At 37.7% G+C, this 19543-nt stretch overlaps 2 protein-coding genes and 1 long non-coding RNA gene across 7 annotated transcripts in view; 2 read left to right on the top strand and 1 right to left on the bottom strand.

Moving 5' to 3' along the window:
* PAN2 (PAN2-PAN3 deadenylation complex catalytic subunit PAN2) overlaps positions 1-3245 on the top strand; it is a 14395-nt gene extending 11150 nt beyond the window's left edge. For all 5 annotated transcript variants that reach the window (XM_022853268.2, XM_022853259.2, XM_086973154.1 and 2 more), the window contains 5 exons: positions 253-441; positions 622-804; positions 1068-1309; positions 1429-1640; positions 1940-3245. In XM_022853268.2, coding sequence (XP_022709003.1) covers positions 253-441; positions 622-804; positions 1068-1309; positions 1429-1640; positions 1940-2734 — 1621 coding nt within the window. In that variant the 3' untranslated portion in view covers positions 2735-3245. The remainder of the gene's footprint in view (positions 1-252; positions 442-621; positions 805-1067; positions 1310-1428; positions 1641-1939) is intronic.
* A 2507-nt stretch (positions 3246-5752) lies between these two features.
* On the bottom strand, positions 5753-11352 carry Josd (Josephin domain containing; the record flags this gene model as incomplete). Its single annotated transcript, XM_022853322.2, is given in 5 exon segments — positions 5753-7658; positions 8765-8999; positions 9397-9522; positions 9962-10123; positions 11163-11352. Coding segments are annotated over 5 exon segments (741 nt in total). The 3' UTR covers positions 5753-7526.
* On the top strand, positions 11349-19488 carry LOC147753839 (uncharacterized). The gene is made up of 3 exons (XR_015315613.1): positions 11349-11388; positions 12826-13125; positions 18625-19488. It is a non-coding gene; the product is annotated as an uncharacterized LOC147753839 (long non-coding RNA).
* Positions 19489-19543: the final 55 nt, after the last annotated feature.

The raw sequence follows: 19543 nt of genomic DNA, 5'->3' as shown, positions 1-19543 counted from the left end.
ATGTAAATCTATCTATGTATGTATGTAAATCTATGTATGTATGTATGTATGTATGTATGTATGTATGTATGTATGTATGTATGTATGTATGTATGTATGTATGTATGTATGTATGTATGTATGTATGTATATAGACTCATTTATATATATATGCCATATCTATTTCAAGTTAGTTAACTTCGGTCTGATAGATATGTCGGGCTGTACATATATTTCTGAAACTTAAATTTTTTTACTTACCAAAAATCGCAGGTGTTGGTGTGGAGCTAGCACCGAGCGTGATGGGACCACAAATATGGTTAATTTGATATATAGTGACCTAAAAGAAAGTCACATTTCGTTCGCGGATATTCTTCGCCATTCGATATGTGCTAACGAGGTGCAGCTCAACACGTATTGCGAGTCTTGTCAGCGTTTCAGCACGGCGGTGGAATCACGCAGGTTAGATTTTTGTTTTTCCGATCAGGTTCATTCAACACTCTTATTGCTGTGTTAACTCCTAAAAGGTAGCTTGTGTCTATAGGATGTTCAAATGAGGATCAGAAAGCTGCTAGCAGATCAGTTGGTGAGTGGCTGATTTGTGCTTGGTTTGATTCTTCAATCGACTATTGCTTCTTTCAGGATGTTGGCGCTCCCTGATATTTTAGTTATTAATTGTGGGCTTGAGTCGAACGCCGCGCTGGACATCTGGTTGAGAAAAGGAGGAGGCATACGCTCGGACGGACAAGGTCTGTCGGCAACAGCATCCGCAAGAGCTGGACAAGGAGACAACCCCAATATTCAGTTCATTAATAAAAGATGCAGGTATGTAGGATGCGTATGGGTCCACTTCTTAGTTTAAACCGAATCAATGTTCTCAACATGTTACAACTGTTATTCGCTTATGAAGGGAAGATAATCGAAAGCTGTGAAAGATTTAAGGTTAGACCACTGCTGTCGATCGTTGATATTGAGTTTAAAGCTATTAATCACAATTTCTAGCCTACAGCAGTGCTTATTAGGTGTTCTTGAAACATAAGTTGAAACTGATGATGGCAGAACGTGCCCTGTGTCTTTGCGGACGACAGATTTGGCGATAAATGCAATCGACGCAGCTGTCGGTTTTTGCATTCTGATACGTCAGATCCCTATACAGCTGCGCGAGGTGAGAGAGAAGGCATCGGTTCAGGCCAATCGTGGCTACCGTTTACACTTAACATCATTGTTAGAGGTGATGGTACGAGTCCTACGGTGAGAGAAACCGAGATAAACAACGGAGATGGAATTAACTATGAGCTCGCTGCTATTGTGTGCGTCATACATCACGACTGTAAGTGCGAAGTTTAAAATTCGTATTGCGAATGATTGTAATAATAATATTGTTGTTGTCGTTTTTGTTAAATTGCATTTATTCCTGTATGCTTTGTATGTCTTTTATTTACCTTTTAGCTCGCGAAAACATAGTTTCACTGATCAACGTTGGTGCCGGTTATCATGAACGACACCATTCATCTGGCATGTCACACTGGTACGTGTTCAATGACTTCACAGTTCACTCGATCAAGGAAAGCGAGGTTGGGCATCTGCCCGTCGACTGGAAACAGCCCTGCATGCTATATTATATTCGCAAAGACATCGCCCACAAATATAAGGATCTCAAGGTAAGAGAAAGCAGAGTGTAGGAATGATTCCTTTTAAGGACTCTGCCACAGCAGCTAATAGAGTTGTAAACATTTAAATCCACACATTCCTCTTCTACAACAACAATCGTTCTACTATCTCGTGTATTTTTTTTTTATTAGGTGTAGTAAGTGCCCCACTACAGTACATCGAAAAATGCCCATAATCTCCGTACCACTTAATCATTCTCCCAGAACAAAACAGCATGCTTCCTTACGTTCTATTTCATGTAATCACAGTACAATAAAATAAGACAATTTGTTTTTATTTATTAAATCAGGTAATTTCACCGCTCACAGAAGATCTTATTCGTAAGGACACATCCATTCCGAGAAATGCCTCAGCTCGCCTTAAGACGTTCACTCCTTTGTTAGATAGCGAGCAGTTTAGTGCAGGAGATATTGTGGCGATGGATGCTGAGTTTGTCACATTGAACCAAGAAGAGGCCGAAATTCGATCAGACGGAACACGCGCTACAATCCGGCCGAGCCAAAGATCAGTGGCGCGAATTTCTTGCCTACGTGGCCAGGGCCAAATGGAAGGCGTAGCATTCATTGATGACTACATCGCCACTCAGGAGCAGGTCGTGGATTATCTGACACAGTTCTCCGGCATTCAGCCAGGCGATCTCGATGTAACTGTCTCGTCAAAGCATCTGAGCACACTCAAGGCGACCTACCAAAAGTTGAGGCTGCTTGTGGACAAAGGCGTAATCTTTGTGGGTCACGGACTGAAAAATGACTTCCGGGTAATCAATCTCGTCGTGCCACAGGAGCAAGTGCGTGATACTGTGTTGCTGTTTCAGCTGCGCAATAAGCGGATGCTGTCGCTGCGCTTTCTGGCATGGCATTTTTTCGGTGAGACGATTCAGTCAGAGACGCACGATTCGATTGAGGACGCGAAGACTGCACTTCGCCTCTACCGCAAATACCTCGAACTTGAACAGCGTGACGAAATCAATGCCGCGCTCACCGAACTGTACGAAGTCGGGAAGAAATATAACTGGAAAGTCCCGAAGGACGGCGCCGGTGGTGGATACAGCAATGCCGGCACGCCAGCTGCACCACTTGAATGAATGGCAGAGTGAACAGCTCGACTTGATGCTGTGGAGAGAAAGAGACAGAGAGAGAGAGAGAGATATTCATTGCTACGTTGATATAGGAAAAAAGGCATCAATGGACTTAACATGAGCGAAGAACATGCGTAAAAGTTACTTGTTTAATGTCACACTTATGCAGATGCAGGTGTAATACTGCCATACGAGGTAGTTTAAGCGGTAATAATATAAGCCGCTATTCGCTGGCGATGAGCGGTGGTGAAAGAACAAAAGGATCCTTTATTTACAAAGATAATAAAAATGAAGTCAGTCTGTTGTATATGTAACGTTAATGTAATATTAGGTGCAAACTACCTGAAGAAACGGGACAAATGCATTTCGTTCTTACGCTTTTACCACTGTTGTAGTAGCCAGATTGAACCTCGTCAAAACAAGAAATAGTCTTTAGCAAGCCTCGCCGTAATTATGTACGTAACAAGTAAATAAATTAGAATAAAAAAATATATATTTTTTTTAAATAAGAAACGTACCTATTGTGTTTTTGATCAATTCACCGGCTTTTAATATACTTACTGACTAAAGTAGCAATAAGTCTTTTTCGCGTAGTTAGGTTAAGAGAAATGCATTTTCCTTGAAATTAAACACAAATGCTTCTTTTAAGCAGTAGATTGGTATGCAATTTCGTACGAATATTTGATATATATTAAATATTTAAATATGACGTCTTATATAGAATAGGTAGTTTGTTTTTCGACTAGTTGAATCATATTTATTTTATTATCAAGCTGTTCTTAACGTCGGTCTGAATCAGAAAATTGCCTAAATATATTAAGACATGACTAAACATAGTTTTAAAAAGTAAATCTCAATTATTTGAGGCTTAATGAACATCAATGTCAAATCATCGGTGCTAATTCCTATTGAGTTAAGAAAGGCTCCTTTCTAAAGTGCGTTTACTTTTTACTGTAATAACATTATACGGATACTATAAGAAATTCACATTAGTACCGTTCGAAGCTATAAATGTTTCGAGTTTTACGTCCGATATTACCGCTAAGGTAGCTTCAGACGGCTGGCTCCCATCACAACATCGAGCGTGTCCACGCCCGGTTGGGTCTCCAAATCGTCACGGGCCGCTAAGTTTAGTAGGCATACACGTTACCACTGCAGCATCACGGCGACACGGTTCGCACGTTCTAAATACACTACAACTAGACGCAATCATTATCTTCTTCTGTCTTTAGTAAACAGTTATACTTCTAACCCTACAAGAACAACTCAGTGCACATTCTGTGGTCATTGTTACCATCCGCTATATTCTTTTTCCTATTTATTTGGGTAAAAACGTTTTTTTTTATTGCTACAAATGTACATCGTAGATAAGTTGCTAACAGCAGTGACATGAATGTTGTTGTTGTTGTCGTCAGTATTACTATCACTGGTGTTGTAAGGCGCGTTGAATGAATGTAGTAACGTTATTTATCGTATGATTGTGCTATATCGTTTTCGCCCGAGAACAAATCAATTGTTTGGCTTCACAAAAAATACGAAGCCAATTGATTCGTTACTCTTTTAATAACAGCCGCTTCAAAGATTTCTATTCTTTACTAACACTATCGTTTGTGTCTTCTTAAAATTTTTCAGTATGTCTTAATCGTGTATTAGTGAGGTCTATCGTTTTTCTACCTTCATATGTATTTCTGATACTGAAAAATGACTTTAATTGTGGATAGGAGCACGTGATTTTACGTTTGAAAATTTGTGTTACATATATTGAGTTATATTATCTGACCAGTAGCTGCTGGCAATGGAAAGCGAATTATATTTATTATTCAACAAGCCGGAATACAATCAAGAAGTTAGATGAACTAGCAAATCGGATGATTCAAAAATCGTTTTAAATATACCTTGCAAATCTGGAACCCAGAAGTTGTGTGTATAGTTAATTATCATTGCAAAATCCACAAATATATATATATATATATATATATATACATTTTGTCAATTTCGTGTTCTCTTGACAGGCAATCTAGGAATAGTCGAAACATTGATACCTGCTTAGCGCGCCCGGCTGACGACTTATATTATTATTTGGCAGTGAGACACGATAATAATACAATAAGAGTGCCCTACACCATACACGCTTATAGGCAAGCCCTCTCCAAATAAATATTAAGCTATCTTATATTTGATATTCACGAGAATAGCGATTAAGAATTAAACGTACTAGGCAAAACACAGCAGGACGTCAGAGAGGATACTTTGATTATATAATTCTTGATATTTCAAAAAAAAGGACAAATGCTATCTATGTTCTGTGATTTGTTTGTTTTTTTCTGATCAACAAGCTTTCTTTATAAATAAATAATCGTACAATTATAATCACCCCATTTACAATAGTTTTTGGTGACGACCGAAATGTAGTTCTCTGTGGATGGCCACGCACCACATATTTAGACCTCTAGATATTTCTCTACTAATGAACTGTATTTCACGGTGCTGAACGATGATAGTGTGAAAAGGCGGTAAAACCCATAGTAAGAAGAGCGGCTGTGCTTTCAAACCAAGCGTCACTTAACCCATAAGTATTATCATATGCACGTGTAACCGCACAGAGTTTCTCATTTGGATTTCTACGAATGTACTACTCCAGTCCACACCACAGACTCTACCATAACTTCCATTTAAGACCGCATATCTGCAGATATACACGTACGCACATACACGTATACTTGGGCGTCATAAAACTATTCGGTAACTCGAAAATACTTAAATACAGATGTCGTTGCGTCGTAATGCATTTAGACTGACGATTCGTGTCAGACCAAGACATGAAGGAATGAGCAAGAAGTTTTTCTTAGAGTTGTTTTAATAGTTTATTTTCCTAAAATGCTACCACTGATACCTTCATTTTGTCCGTTTCGCCGACGAGTGAGACCTGGCCGTGCGCAAGCTGAATGTCTAGATTAGCTTTTAGTACTAGAAAAAGACGAAGAATTGTCAATTTATTATGAACATGAAGAAGAAGACCTGTACTAGAAAAGCAATCCATCTGCATCAGGATTTCGTTGCTTCAGTTTATTGTGTATACTATACAAAAACTCTTAGCTTTCAGCCAAACGAAGTCGTACTTAAACCAGTAGTTTATACATGAACCATAATCAGTTGGATAATAATGATCAAAATACAAAGTAATTAATATAACCAAAATACGTACATTCTCGATATTTCCTGCATTCATCTTTTAACCTCGTTCCCTTTCTCGTCATATTTTATCAAGCGCTTCTCCTAACTAATCGTATGATACAGCTTTCATGTACACACCTCAGTCATACAAGCATAAACATTCTCAATTTCAAACAGAACAAGGAGCCTGTACCAAAGTTGTACTTGATTTTAAACTCTCCTTGATTGCTTCACACAATTAGATACCTATACAGTTATACATCACCCTAATTATATTGAGAGACATTCTTCTAAACCCTTACTTCCTCCAACATTGCCTAGCGTTTTTTTCACTGGTTATTATTGTATAACATCTATCCACCACTAGAACATGTGTGGATGACTTTACCAGTAGGCCTCTTGGCCTGTAACAACAATACGAGGCTTTTTAAATAACACGTTTTTCCCACTCATTAAATAATAATTATATTTTGTAGATACTCACCAACAAAACAGGCCTTGCCCACAGAACGCATATAAACTGCTGCGCCGGTGCGTGATGTGTTACGTAACCGGATAGAGTTTAACTTCTGAATTCGCTATATATATGGAGCCGCTATAAAATTGACAGATTGAAGACCCGAATGCGCAGTGCGGTGTTTGAAAAATATATGTTGCACTACACAAACTATGCGCTCACCCGCTTTTAATTCAGACGAGTTATCCCTGGACGAAATTCTGGCGGGTCTATGAGAAGAACAGCACTCTCCAAGAGCTTACTTAGCAGTAGCGTTACATTGTTCTAGGTTTTTTTACTATTTGTGAACCATTTATACAAACAATTCATTCATTATATATATATATATATATATATATATATATATATACACGGCGATTTTTGTGACTGCCGTACATTGGTTAGACAAGACGTTTACATTTTTCCTTCGAATATCGCCACTGCACGGTTCCGCGAGCCATACCTGCATATAACAAGCATTAAATTCTCGACTTGGGATCAGTCTAAGCGATAAAAGCCCGCGTTCAGAAAAAGTCAAGAGAAAAGCGTTTATGATTATCACGCACAGCGTTCGAGCTGACTGATAATTTGAGACAATCGATTCTCAGCAGTTCTGCTCTTATTGCGTCACGCAGATATATTCATGGCAACTTATATGAAGTTAGTTTCTGAACCTTCTATATTGTTACCAATGAACGATCACGGATGATGATGATGAACGCATTACACATTTAAGGTATGCTAGTTTTCCATTCTTTGCGATGACCTCTGCATTCCATTCTTCTACCTGTACTATGTCAATAAAATTCTCAACTACTAGAAATAACGAACAGCGATAAGCAGAGCAAATTAGTGGTGTCATATGGACTTGTTTTTTCCATCTATTCTACTCCACACATTTCCACCTTTCATTCCTGAAGCTTCGAAAACCTGAACCAAACCCAAATCTGAGCCCGGTCAACTCTTATTCAAAGCCTCGTGTGCTGTTATTTGGTTTCATTCACACCTTTTAGCGTTCGTTCATTTTCTGTCAGTTAGCTGTTTCAGTCCTCAACAACACTTTGCAGCACACGGCTTTCTCGACTGTTGGCTGACGGATTTAATCTACACTTGAAATTATATACCGGCTTATTTCAATACTAACATCACTGCATACATAGCGTGTTTCGGCCATTCCTCTCTTACTTTGCTTCTTTTCTTCGATAAAGGCGGAGGATCATCGTGAGAAGGGCTAGACATTTCAACAGGCCACTGAAATAACTAGAAAGACAGACGATAAAATTTGTTGATAGGTACTGATTTGACCTTTGCTGCCGCAGTTATCGTTTATGTTATTCGCTGTCGCAATTAGTGCTATTAGATCACCCGCTATTAGACATGCCATTAGAGCTCTACTTCATTTAAAAAAATTAGTTTGCATGATGCCATTAGTGCTTACAGTTTAGGCCATCTTTATAGGCGCCATCAACAGCGCAGCAGTGAATATTTCAGTATTCATATTATCAACAAGAGTACTAGGACGCCATAAAATTTTACTTTCGTTCTGTAATAGAGTGGAAGGCCAATCAAATAAAATCACCCAGTACATTACGGCACTCCGCTTAGTAGTACGTTACATTTGAAATCAATGTAGCCAGTGTCGTCGTACTTCCAAGTGTACTTTGAAGGTGTAAAGATCCAGTTGAATTACAAACTATTCGAAATCCTCTTTGCCGCTTTGGCAGTAAGAACAGCAAAAATTGACCATAGCATACTCGCGATGGGATTTTATCTTCTACTACGAAGACACTTTTTACGGTAGACGGGTCGCAAGTGGAATGTGTAATGACGTAAAATTTATAGTTTTGATGCCTTCGTGGTACTTGACTACAGGTGCCTCCATGGGTTACTGTACAACAATGTTTTGTTTACGAAATAAAAGGAGGGTAGACGAGTCTTGTATGATTCTAACAGGTGGTGACATACGATTTCCAAAAGGTCTGATATAACCCCACAAAGAGAATAGTGTCAAAAATGAACTGTTCTAATCGATTGGGCATCCACTGAACATGATTAACATATGCAATACGCTGGCAGCATTGCTTGTGATAATTATGCTAACAACATCAATAACCTAATAATAGAAATAATCGTAGATACTGTCGTTGTTGTTACGTCGTCAATTTGCGCGAATAGCAGCAGACAGTTGCTGTTCACGTGCTTTTAACCTATTCTGAGCCGCACGCGTTATTTAACAACTATCTTAGCTGAGGCTTGTAACACTCCTTGCCGATGTCTTGTCGGACTACAATGAAAATTTCACGTTCTTTTGATTTTGCCTGGTCTCTTAAAAATTTGATAACATCTTCTTCGCCACCAATGCATACCGGCACATCGAGCTTTGAGTCGAGGTTGAAAAATAGCCCTGCTGGTTCGCCGCGTGGCCTCGACCCGGGGTAGAATTCACAAACGGGGTATGGCTCGGTGACAAGTTGACGTATTTCTCGTACCGCTACCCAATGCTTCCTGGATAGAGGGAACTGAAGAAAAGCTAACTTGAGCTCGTTAGGGACGTTAAGGATGAAACCTAGAATCTTTGCCAGGTCAATCATGGATGGATCTCTGTAATGCAGATGTACAAACCCGAGTGGCAAATTAGAAGAGCCAGGTCGAGTATATACACAATTGTGTCAAATGGACGTTTGCATGTAACAAATTCGTCATAGGAATAGCTCATGCTCAGATAGTGTTTTATCGAAGGGTCGATCAACGAGATTGAGTTGGATGTATTATCGTAGTACGAACGACAGCAGCTCTAAATGGTGTTAGGTCATTCTCTTTATTCACATACATTTTGCAGATCGATATAATCAGCTACGACAAATAACGGACCACGCAATCGCTTCTATATTAAATATTTCTTTAAAACAAAGGTTTTTCTTCTGTGTTACAACAATTACTTGTGTAAGACCAAGTTATTTTTCTTTATGTCATACATGCATGAGCGGTGAATACGTACTTCCTCTTATCGAACCAGATGGCTTCGAAACCTTTGCTTTGCAAGGCTGCCATGATAACGTTCACATCGTAATTTCCCAACCCCAGTACACTTTTGTGTGGGTTCACCAGATGATCCGGAGACAAACTGAAATGAACAAAAGTAATTCATTGTTCTGTTTTAGGCTTAATCCCTCCCTTTTTTCCAAATTATCTTTAGATGTTTTAGTTATGATTCGTGCAATAGTGTCCTATTCCTAGGAGGCTGTGAGGTGCTACGTATTAACTTGGTTACTCAGATTTACATCGCTTTGTATGTGTCTCAAACTTAAAAACACGTGGTTGTCTAAACACGCATTTAGGCGTAAACACACTTCGCTTCGTGCTATCGCCAGATGTCCAAAGCGATGCCTAACGGTTCAAGTGCCGGACGTGAAACGCGCGATTGACAGCGTTGCCATATCCGCCTCGAACCTGACCTATAAAGATATCACACAAATGTCTCTTTGGAATTCCGACGCATTTTACTATAAAGAGCTATATAAAATCTGAGCAACTTAGTATAAATTACGCAGTAGACAGGTTACCTGTGGCATATCTGGTCAAGCATATGCTTGTTGAACGCCTTTCCATCTTGAAATAGGTTATTTAACGCGTGCAAAGCGCACAGTTCTTTCAGTTGTCGCTCGTGGTACACCGGCGCACTCACCGCACCTGGCGTGGTCATCTGCTTCTTTCGTGAAACTAATCTGTAAGAGCCATAACGGTATATATGATATCGTCATCGTCGTTGTAAGTAATTAATAAAAGTCGTTTCATACGTAGCGCTAATCATCGTAGAAAACGTAGTCCGGCAACGAAATGTTTATAGGCTCGATCCGACGCGACTCACGGTTGAAGGTACATATTAGTCCTAGGATACAAAGCACGGCAATATATCATTTGATAACACCTCAAAGTGAAATATAATGTGCACAAGCTTTTTTGCTAGGCAATTGACGTAATCGATAAATACCAGCGGTAAACTATGCAAAATATAATGGTGGCCAGTTTAAAAAACATTGACATAGAAGCTTTGTTATTCTTGCCTGCTCAACTATAAGCCACCGCTACCCACCACCAAAGTAGAAACGGTAACTACAAATGCGAAATTTACGAATAAAAAAGACTGAGAAGGCTTTAGTTTCAAAAAAAGAAGAGAGCAAAAAGAGCAATTTGTAACAGCTTATTATTTTTCCATACTCGGTGCATATGAAGCAATTATAGGTGGGGTTTTCCCATAAGAAAATGTTCGTAGACTCCAAAATCTAACATAAGATTATTTATTTCCATTATTTATTGCAAATTTCGGATGAAATCCAATATTGTAGATATGCGGGTTTGTCTATAATACGTTAAATTACTTTTAAGCGAGTATCGAAAATAATTCAAGTATTCAAAAATTCAATTCGACAATTCAAAGAATTTTTTCGAGTTCTAAAATGTCTATGCAAAAAGCTTTCGCTTCGATATTGCTCACGACGATCAGCAACGTCTACGTCATCTAAAATTCATCTATAAATTTACTGTTATCTGATCACTTTACGTTCCTATTTACTGGAATATGTAAAGCACTATACTCAATTGAGAATTTCTCGATTAAACTCAGTATATCTGCTAACATCATCCACATCCGCAGTTTTGTCTTCACAAGTTGATCTTCTGCCTCTGTAGTAAATCACAAGCACGAGTTTTGGTTTTAAGATTCTGTTGAATAGATAGCCTCTCATCATGGAAGGAGCTACAGACCTGTCAACAAACTTCATAAGCGCCGATCGGGAATCCGCCCTCTCCAGAGAGGTTCCCCCGGGTATCTCGTTTCGGGTTTCCCTCATTTTTGTTTCAGCCGTCTGGCAGAAGAACGGTGCAGCTAAGCGCCGCTCGTTGAGGCGATTCTGCGACAATGCGCTATATGCGCTCGTTATTTATGAGGTATCGCCTGTGAAATGTTGATGAGACCAGCAAATACAAAAAGGTAAATAAGCATTGAGATTATTCTATCCCGCGATATTAGTTTGATTATCAATCAGTTAAACTTGAACGAAATAGGTTTTGTTCTTTGTCAGATAGCACTGTAACAATATATGGTAAAAATTTGGCATACTGTGATTACGATATCCCTACACATAAATGTTGTTTATAGGAACGGTAGGGTAAACGATTCAATAAAAAAATCGCAGAATTAGATTCTTATTAATTGACATGCGCGTGGTAAAATGGCATTAAAACACAAATTTTATTGCAATCTGCTCATCGGCCTTTCAAAGTAAAGGATTTTGCAAAACTAGTAATTTCTTATTTATTTAAATTTTCATGAGATATGTTACGAATGATTTCCAAGGATCCAAAGAAAAATAATGTTATTCTTATTTCAGTGCTGCGGTATTTTAAAGTGGGCTGTCAGTTCAGTAAGCCATTCAGATGAAAAAACGCTTGAATAGAATAGAAAGAACATTGTATTTTCGAGTGCAACTAATATTTCAAAATAAAAAACTTGGCAGATAGCAGATGTTTTGTACTATATGAATCCTAAAAGAATAATATAAAGGGAAGCAGGCGGGAATAGCCTGCCCGTTATAGCATAATAGAATAGCAAATGTACCCGCGCATTAAGATGAAATGGTTTTCAAATGTGTACAATACGTATTCACAACTTTCTCGTACAACGAGTGTACTGTCAGGGCACGATAGTGTCACTGGCAGTGAAAGCAGATGTTCAATATTTTTAAACAACTTATAAAGGCGAGCTTCCTTTAAGGCTCGTTTGATTGATCTCATCACTAATATATTGACTGTGCTTTTAACTGCGTAAATGAGGTCAGGCAACTATTATAGACTATAAAGTTTATGAAATTTGATACAATCTATGCCGAAAATCTTCGAAAACATAGAGAGTGGTGCATCTGAGATGCGATATACAGTATATGATATGAACTGCGTTTTAAAGTTTAAGGTGGCTATGCATACTACAGGTTCTTGTACTTGAAAGTATCCAATACTGTAAACTAAAAATCCTATTTTTCAATATCCATTAAGCCTTTGCGAGAAATTCTCATCACATATTAATTATAGCAGGCAAAGTACCAAGTGAATGAAATTTCAAGAGATTCGAAGATCAGAGGTCTCAGGAAGCTAAAAAGTGTGCATTGTTTTTTGGTTTCAATAACTCACTAAAAGGTAAAAAGACCTATTTGATTAACAGTATTTGTAGATGTAAACTCGGACTTAATATCTCAAAGCCGTTTAGATATATTTCTGAAAAATGACTGGAAGTCGAAGATATTTCCTATTAGAATTATAATAACTCTTCTGTGTTTTTTACATGATCAGCACTAAAACAGTAATTTGTTTTTTCTATTTTTATCGCACGCCATTGAGCGCTGTCTGAAAAACCTTTGCTGTTTTCTTTTAGCAATTTCATCCTGGAACATGTTGTGAAAACAACGTAAAGCGACAGGATCATTCAACCGTTCGTATTACAAGACAGACAATATCAGCCTTTTCATGTTCATGAGTGCTTTTGTTGGGTATCACGTGAGTAATGGTGCTTCAGCGCGTGAGTGGAATCACATTCCACTTGAAGCTCGCCGGCATACAGTTTCAGTATTCCATATGGCGTTTATCTAACAACAATGACAACCACGGGAATATGAACGCAGGGCTTCTGTACGAAGAAACATTAGTCTTAAAAGAAGAGGCAGAATTCTTGGAAGTAAGCAAAACTAGATATGTTCTAATAGTGATGGGTGAGTTTTTGAATAACCTGATACTTACTGATAAGTCGAATAGAAATTATCTCACGCATATATTGCTTGCCAATAGGTTAGGTGATCTCTATAGTGACTTTTATTTGTTAAGGACCAATTGCTGAGCACAATGAAATAATTCACCGAAACGTAGTTACGCGAAGACTAGATAGTTAAGTTAGAATCTGCACAACTAAACTTCATGATAAGCGAACACCTGCATATACGTGGAGTGTATTCGGCCGTGCATTACCCTAGGTAATTAAGCGGGTGAATTAAACAAATGGAGCTGACAGCTTTTTGTTAGTGATTAAAATTTCCATTCGTTTGTCTTTCAAAAGACGAAAGAGATTAGGAGACGTGGAGAAACTAATACATACACAGTTCAAATATATATTCAATAGTCTCAAAACGGATGGGCGTCAATATATCAGATATCATTGAAACGATATTTAATTCCATCCTGCCTGCAATCATGTATAAGTCTGTATAATGTGGCGTGATCCGTTGATACGCATATATTAAAAGTGTTTGACGGGTTAACCAGCCACCTCAATAGCATAATATTTTAAGTATAATATTTTAATATATATATTTTATTCTATTATTATTATTATTATTATATTTTAAGTATAATTATTTAAATGTGATAACGTAAAAAAGGCGAATGACCCCTAAGTACATAAAACATAATTACGAGGGACACCAAGAGAATATTTTCTGATTATTAATGCTAGTTACAATATACACGTGAATCAATATATACCAAGAAAATATAGCAGGTATCATAAAATCTGAAAAAAACAACTATTACATTCGACTCTTTAAATCCAGTCTTGTTCAAACGAGAGCAGCTATTGATTTCAAATCCTAGTTGTTGTTAAGTCAGCTAGTTAATAGTTCGTATTACTAGAGGCAAAAACAAGTACCTGAGATTAGATTATCCAAATAGTTCGTGCTAGAATTAAGTCGACGATAGAATGCTGAAGAATTTAGACGAGAAGTGACTATACTTCTGCATATCATGTAAAATGTCTATATATTCTCCGGTTTGAAAAGAAAAATTATTTACATATTGCTAGCAAGAAGAGCAAGTTTCAGGATCTCACTTAAGCATTGAACTAACATAACCGATATGTTACATACTCGATTCTTCGCATTTACACCTCTTGACTACAAAATTTCAGCCCTAACTTTCATGATTCGTGCTGGCATAGTTTGTTCATAGAACAGGCTATGAATGGAAACTACACAATACTAGTATTTTTTCATCTATAGCCAACATATCTATAATGGCATATGTCACATTATGCATAGCCATAACATTATGCATATTATGCACGTTTTTTTAATATAAATCATTATTACTATTATTATTATTATCATCACAACCATCATCATCGACAGTAGTAATACTAGCGTATTTATTAAATTTTGCACCATATCTGTGCTAATACTTATATTCAAAGCCCGTTATAACCTTCAAAAGTGGCGCCACTTATTACCTCACGCAGAACATGAAGTGCACGCGCAAAATGCGGATGAGCTATGTGCGAACCAGAAAACATTCGCGGGTACAAAATCACCAGATTCTCGGCCATATATGATCTTTGTGTGTTTCCTTCCAAGCGTCTCATAGAGATAGTGAAAAGGCAAAGCTTCTAGAAAAAGTGTAATGGACAAGCGAATTCCATTGCACAGTACGAACTAGCATTAATGATTTAGATCCATGAGTAATGAGCGGTGCGTTTCTATGGTAACCTAAAGCTTTGTTACTATGTTGCTACGTTACATTAAAATCAGGCAACACACATTGTTTTTTTGTTCTATTTCTTGTGGAGCTTACCAAATAATCCATCATGCTATAACATTTGTCTGAAAAACGTAGTACATGTTAGCGAGAAGCTACCCAGTAAAATAACAATTGTAACTTATTAGACAAACAAACTGTTGTGCAAAACGACAAACTGACAGGTGTAACGAACAGGACTAGCGCAACTAGAAGTAATAACACCTCGTAGAAGCCAGATAGTAATGTTCATCTTAAGAGAGTAATATCCTAAGCTTGTAGTTTTGTTTACCATCGGTGTCGAATGCGAAGTCACATAGCACAAAGCATCAAAATAGGTGAAGAAGCAACGAACTTTGCAGTTTCGTAATATTAACAATTTTAATTCGGGGAAAAACAATATGTATTATATAAATTAGATAGGATTTATTCTGGCATCCTTTATATTGCATCAAGAGAAGGAGGGAAGAAGGTTATTAATATATTTAGCAGATTTCAATAATTCCCAAAATGATCATATTAACAATCATAGTATCATGCGATTATTGTGCAAATAATATACTTTAAATTCTTCATGTAAGTATTTATCATCACACAACGTATTTGTTCGGGTCTCTGCTAGCGCTGTGTGTCTTCGCTGTGAAGTACTACATACGCACTACAGATGCATCATACATTTATATGTGCCACATTACCATACTAATACTTACCTAAATTGTATCAAGCAAACTCTCATATGAAAAATACAAACATCATACACAACAAAGCAACAAAGCTCTACATGCTAATTGAGTTCAATGAATATCTCAATTGAATTTGGAAGGATATAGTTTATCACTAATATTTGATTGACCTTGTTCAATGGCAGCTTTCATAAATAATAGAAAGTAAAGCATAGAGAGGAGGCAATAAGTGGTGAGAGTGAACAGGGTTAACGGTACATTTATTTTTCTACTCGTACCTGTCAGTCACATTAACCTACTAGCCGGATACATTTTACTGTAACTAAATATTTGAGTTTTACGTCCGGCATCGCCGTTTGACGTTTCATCAGACGCCTGGTTCTCAGCACGAAACGAGAACCGCATTTTTGCCTGAGTTCTAACCCAGGCCACATTGTGTCCCTTATGATTAGCAAGCGATCACGGCCACAGGATGGTGAAATAACATTACGCCATCGCGTGGACGTTGTACTGTAGTATAATTTTACCAAATACAAATGTTCCAACTTCTTACAATTTTTTTTTAAGAATAAACTATTGCATCCTACCATTAAATTATATAACAAAGTGGAGAAGCGAAGTACTACTTATAATTTTAATCTGTTTAGCGATATTTTTTATACAATTATAATACTATATATATATATATATATATATATATATATATATATATATATATATAACAATATAAATAATACAACTCAATAGAGTTTATAAAATACATAGGGATAAATCCATCTTATTTATATTGCTGCTTATATTTAGATTGATCGATAAACATTTATTATACCAATTCAAGAGAAAAAGTTTATGAAATTCTAGCTAAGAAATCTATGATCAGGCAAATGGGTTAATGATAGTCGCAAGAGGAAATAATTTCTTACCAAATATTTTAAGTAACAGATAATTCTCTGCGCAAAAAAGCGACGTTTACCGTATGAATTTATGACAAATTCAATTTGTTTTATAGCATTCGCTAGTCATAACCAATGAACAACTTTTTTTTTTTCTCTCAACAGCAGTAGTGGACAGTACTAACAGTAGTAACTGTAAATTTTTTTTCACTTACCACGACTACGCCTCTATTTTTTAAAACTTCTTTTTGTGTGTGTGTTTCTGTGAAGTTTTCATTGAATGTCAATACTGAAAATGAACGCTTCAAGTTTAACGTTCGGAGTTGCCGTTAAGCAATGATTCAGTAGTGTCAATAGTGTCGCTCTTAATAGCCTCACATGGTCTAATGCATTGGCAGTGGGCATTTTTTGATAACAACAATAACAGTAATAGTAATAATAAAGGCTAAATCCTAGACAATTTCTACACTCTGAGCTAACTTACGCGTTTCATACTTCTAAATGCATTTTTTCACATTCGTCGTACTGCAATTCATACGCCACGACCTTAATCCATTCGTTTAATTTTAATAACGGAAATGCAACCATTCTAAGACGGATCTCCTAGCAATCGCTTCGTAGATGCCTTACATCTCACATCCATGAAGTACACGTAAATGCTTAACAAGATCACACTCATCCTTATAGCTCAACGGGCTGACCGACAAATGCGTGCTGCTAAACGGCGTAGCCGTAACGGTCGCGGTGGTGCCCAAAAACATAACATTAGCGGTCACTCACCTAGGATCGCTCTAAACAGTAATCATAACATGATAATGAAAAGACCATCACTAATCATAAAGCAGTAGCGCTGCAGTTCCTGTGGCTCAGCAGCTCTAGCAGCAATACAAGCAGAAGTAACTCTAGAAATTGTAACGTTTTTTACGATGTTTTTCAAGCAGCAACAGAATCCATAGTAGTAATGGCAGACACGTCGCAAGTAAACGTTCGAACAACAACCAGGCCATACACAAGTAACATTGTGCTATTGCAGAACAAATTATGGATTATATCCCTATATAGTATATATGCTATATACGGATGTGTACGCTACTAAAAATGTCAGTCTGTATATGCACAGTGTATATGCATATATAATGTAGCTTCCGTAAAAAAACGTTTCTGTAAAGCCTGTGGCTTTAGTAGCTTTACAGAGGAATACATTGGTAGGAACAACATCAACAGACTTGAATCAGAAATTCTCGAGCTGAATTGGTTTTGCTGCTGCCACCGCCGCCTGTCCTACCTACTTACCTGTTCATGCGTTCCCGCGACGTTGGCCTGCATAACTACTAGTGGTGCTATTACTAGTAGAACCAGATTTTATACAGATATCTTTTATACGACATATTCGTCAAAGAATAGGCCGCGTTCTTAATTATTAGATGAAAATTGAACCGCAAAGAAACAGACGATTATTGAAGCGATTTCCTTTTTCTGTTTATTATTGTGACCCAGATATAGGGTTTTCTGGCATAATTTGTAATTTTTCCTGGTATGGTTTGCTAGCATCCACACCTCAGTCGCACTTTGCATTCGCATGAACCTTATTAAGTAGATTGAATAGTTAGGCAGCGTAGCGTATATCTACGATCCATCAGCATGAGCTTATTTTTTGTGCCCTTCATTCAGACTAATTATCCATGTTTAGTCGCGTAAATCTCGAAGGTCATCTTGCATCGCTACTTTTCTGGCTACATGCTTTCTTTTGTTTCGTCTGTTCGAAAATTTCCTTCTACCGCCATCAGTAGAACTGCCCTATTGTAAACGAAGGAAGACCACCAGCAACGATACATTGCCATTGAAATGAACCTGTCATCATGTTAAGTCTAGAATGTCGTCGTATCATCTGATCGCAACTTTTTATTTTGGTTTATTAACACTTGAACTAAAATATCTATGTTGGCGGCCTAACGACGATGCCGGCTGATCTGACGTATGAACGACGCCGATCACATATCGCCAGGCGACCCAGCCCTGTTATCAGGTGCTGCTGTCATCATATCTCGCCGCAGTCATTCCCGCAATCTTGTTTTTAACACGTTTCGGTACCATTTACAGCTGAAGATGCAGCAAACGTGCAACGATGGTGATGATGATGGCTACGATGGAGACAAGCTAGTCAATATATCGCATCCGAGCGGACGAAATGCATTACAAACAGACAGGTACATCAGTCACTGCTTTCGTATGTGGATAACGCGACCGTTTCAGACTCTGCGGAGATATATCAACTGTTTAAAACATGAAGATGCTTGCACACACGCACCCAAAGAACATCCTAACAACAACACATTGGCGGAAACGTTTATTCATATTATTGTCAGTGTAGAACGAAGTCAATAATATTTGAATATTATCTCAGTTAATAAACGGAGTCATCTTGATATGCGTATGGCATTCACCTCTCTATTGCTTAGCGGTATTCTCTTCTATCCTGTCGACTCATAAATCTCGATTAAATAGGTCAATTAGCTAGTTCTTGGACAACGAGCTCATTAGTAGAATCATTACGACTAAGCTAACTTGATCACTTTGTTCGTTTTTGGGGGCGGAGTGCAACAAGTTCCCAGGCCGACCTCTTAGTACAATGCCCCCTTTATTATTGTTATAATTTTACCAACACACGAATTACTGGGATGACGTGTAAAAGAAATGCAGTTAACGATTATGCTTCTTCGGCGTTTTTATGGAGATGGGATCAGCTGAAATGGCGGTGTTTAACTATCCATCTCAACTTCTACTGCGTATTGCTGGTATATACGGCTCAGTACATATAGCCGTTCTCAGTTATAAATTTAGCCTCTTCAGCCATGTCATCTGCTGTTAGTGTTTTATTAAGCAATAGATCAGGCTGGTTCCAATTCGAATTCATATGTTCCTTTAATCTATCTCTATAATATATCGCTGTTTTATCCACGTTAAATCGTCTTACCAAGTTTCTCCTGCAAACCTTGCCCTACCGGCCTTTGATGACAAC

The sequence above is a fragment of the Varroa jacobsoni genome, unplaced genomic scaffold (assembly GCF_002532875.2).
Source record: "Varroa jacobsoni isolate VJ856 unplaced genomic scaffold, vjacob_1.0 scaffold_183, whole genome shotgun sequence".
Taxonomy (NCBI): domain Eukaryota; kingdom Metazoa; phylum Arthropoda; class Arachnida; order Mesostigmata; family Varroidae; genus Varroa; species Varroa jacobsoni.
Note: the sequence above shows the minus strand (reverse complement) of the source record. Positions and strands in the feature narration are given on the sequence as shown.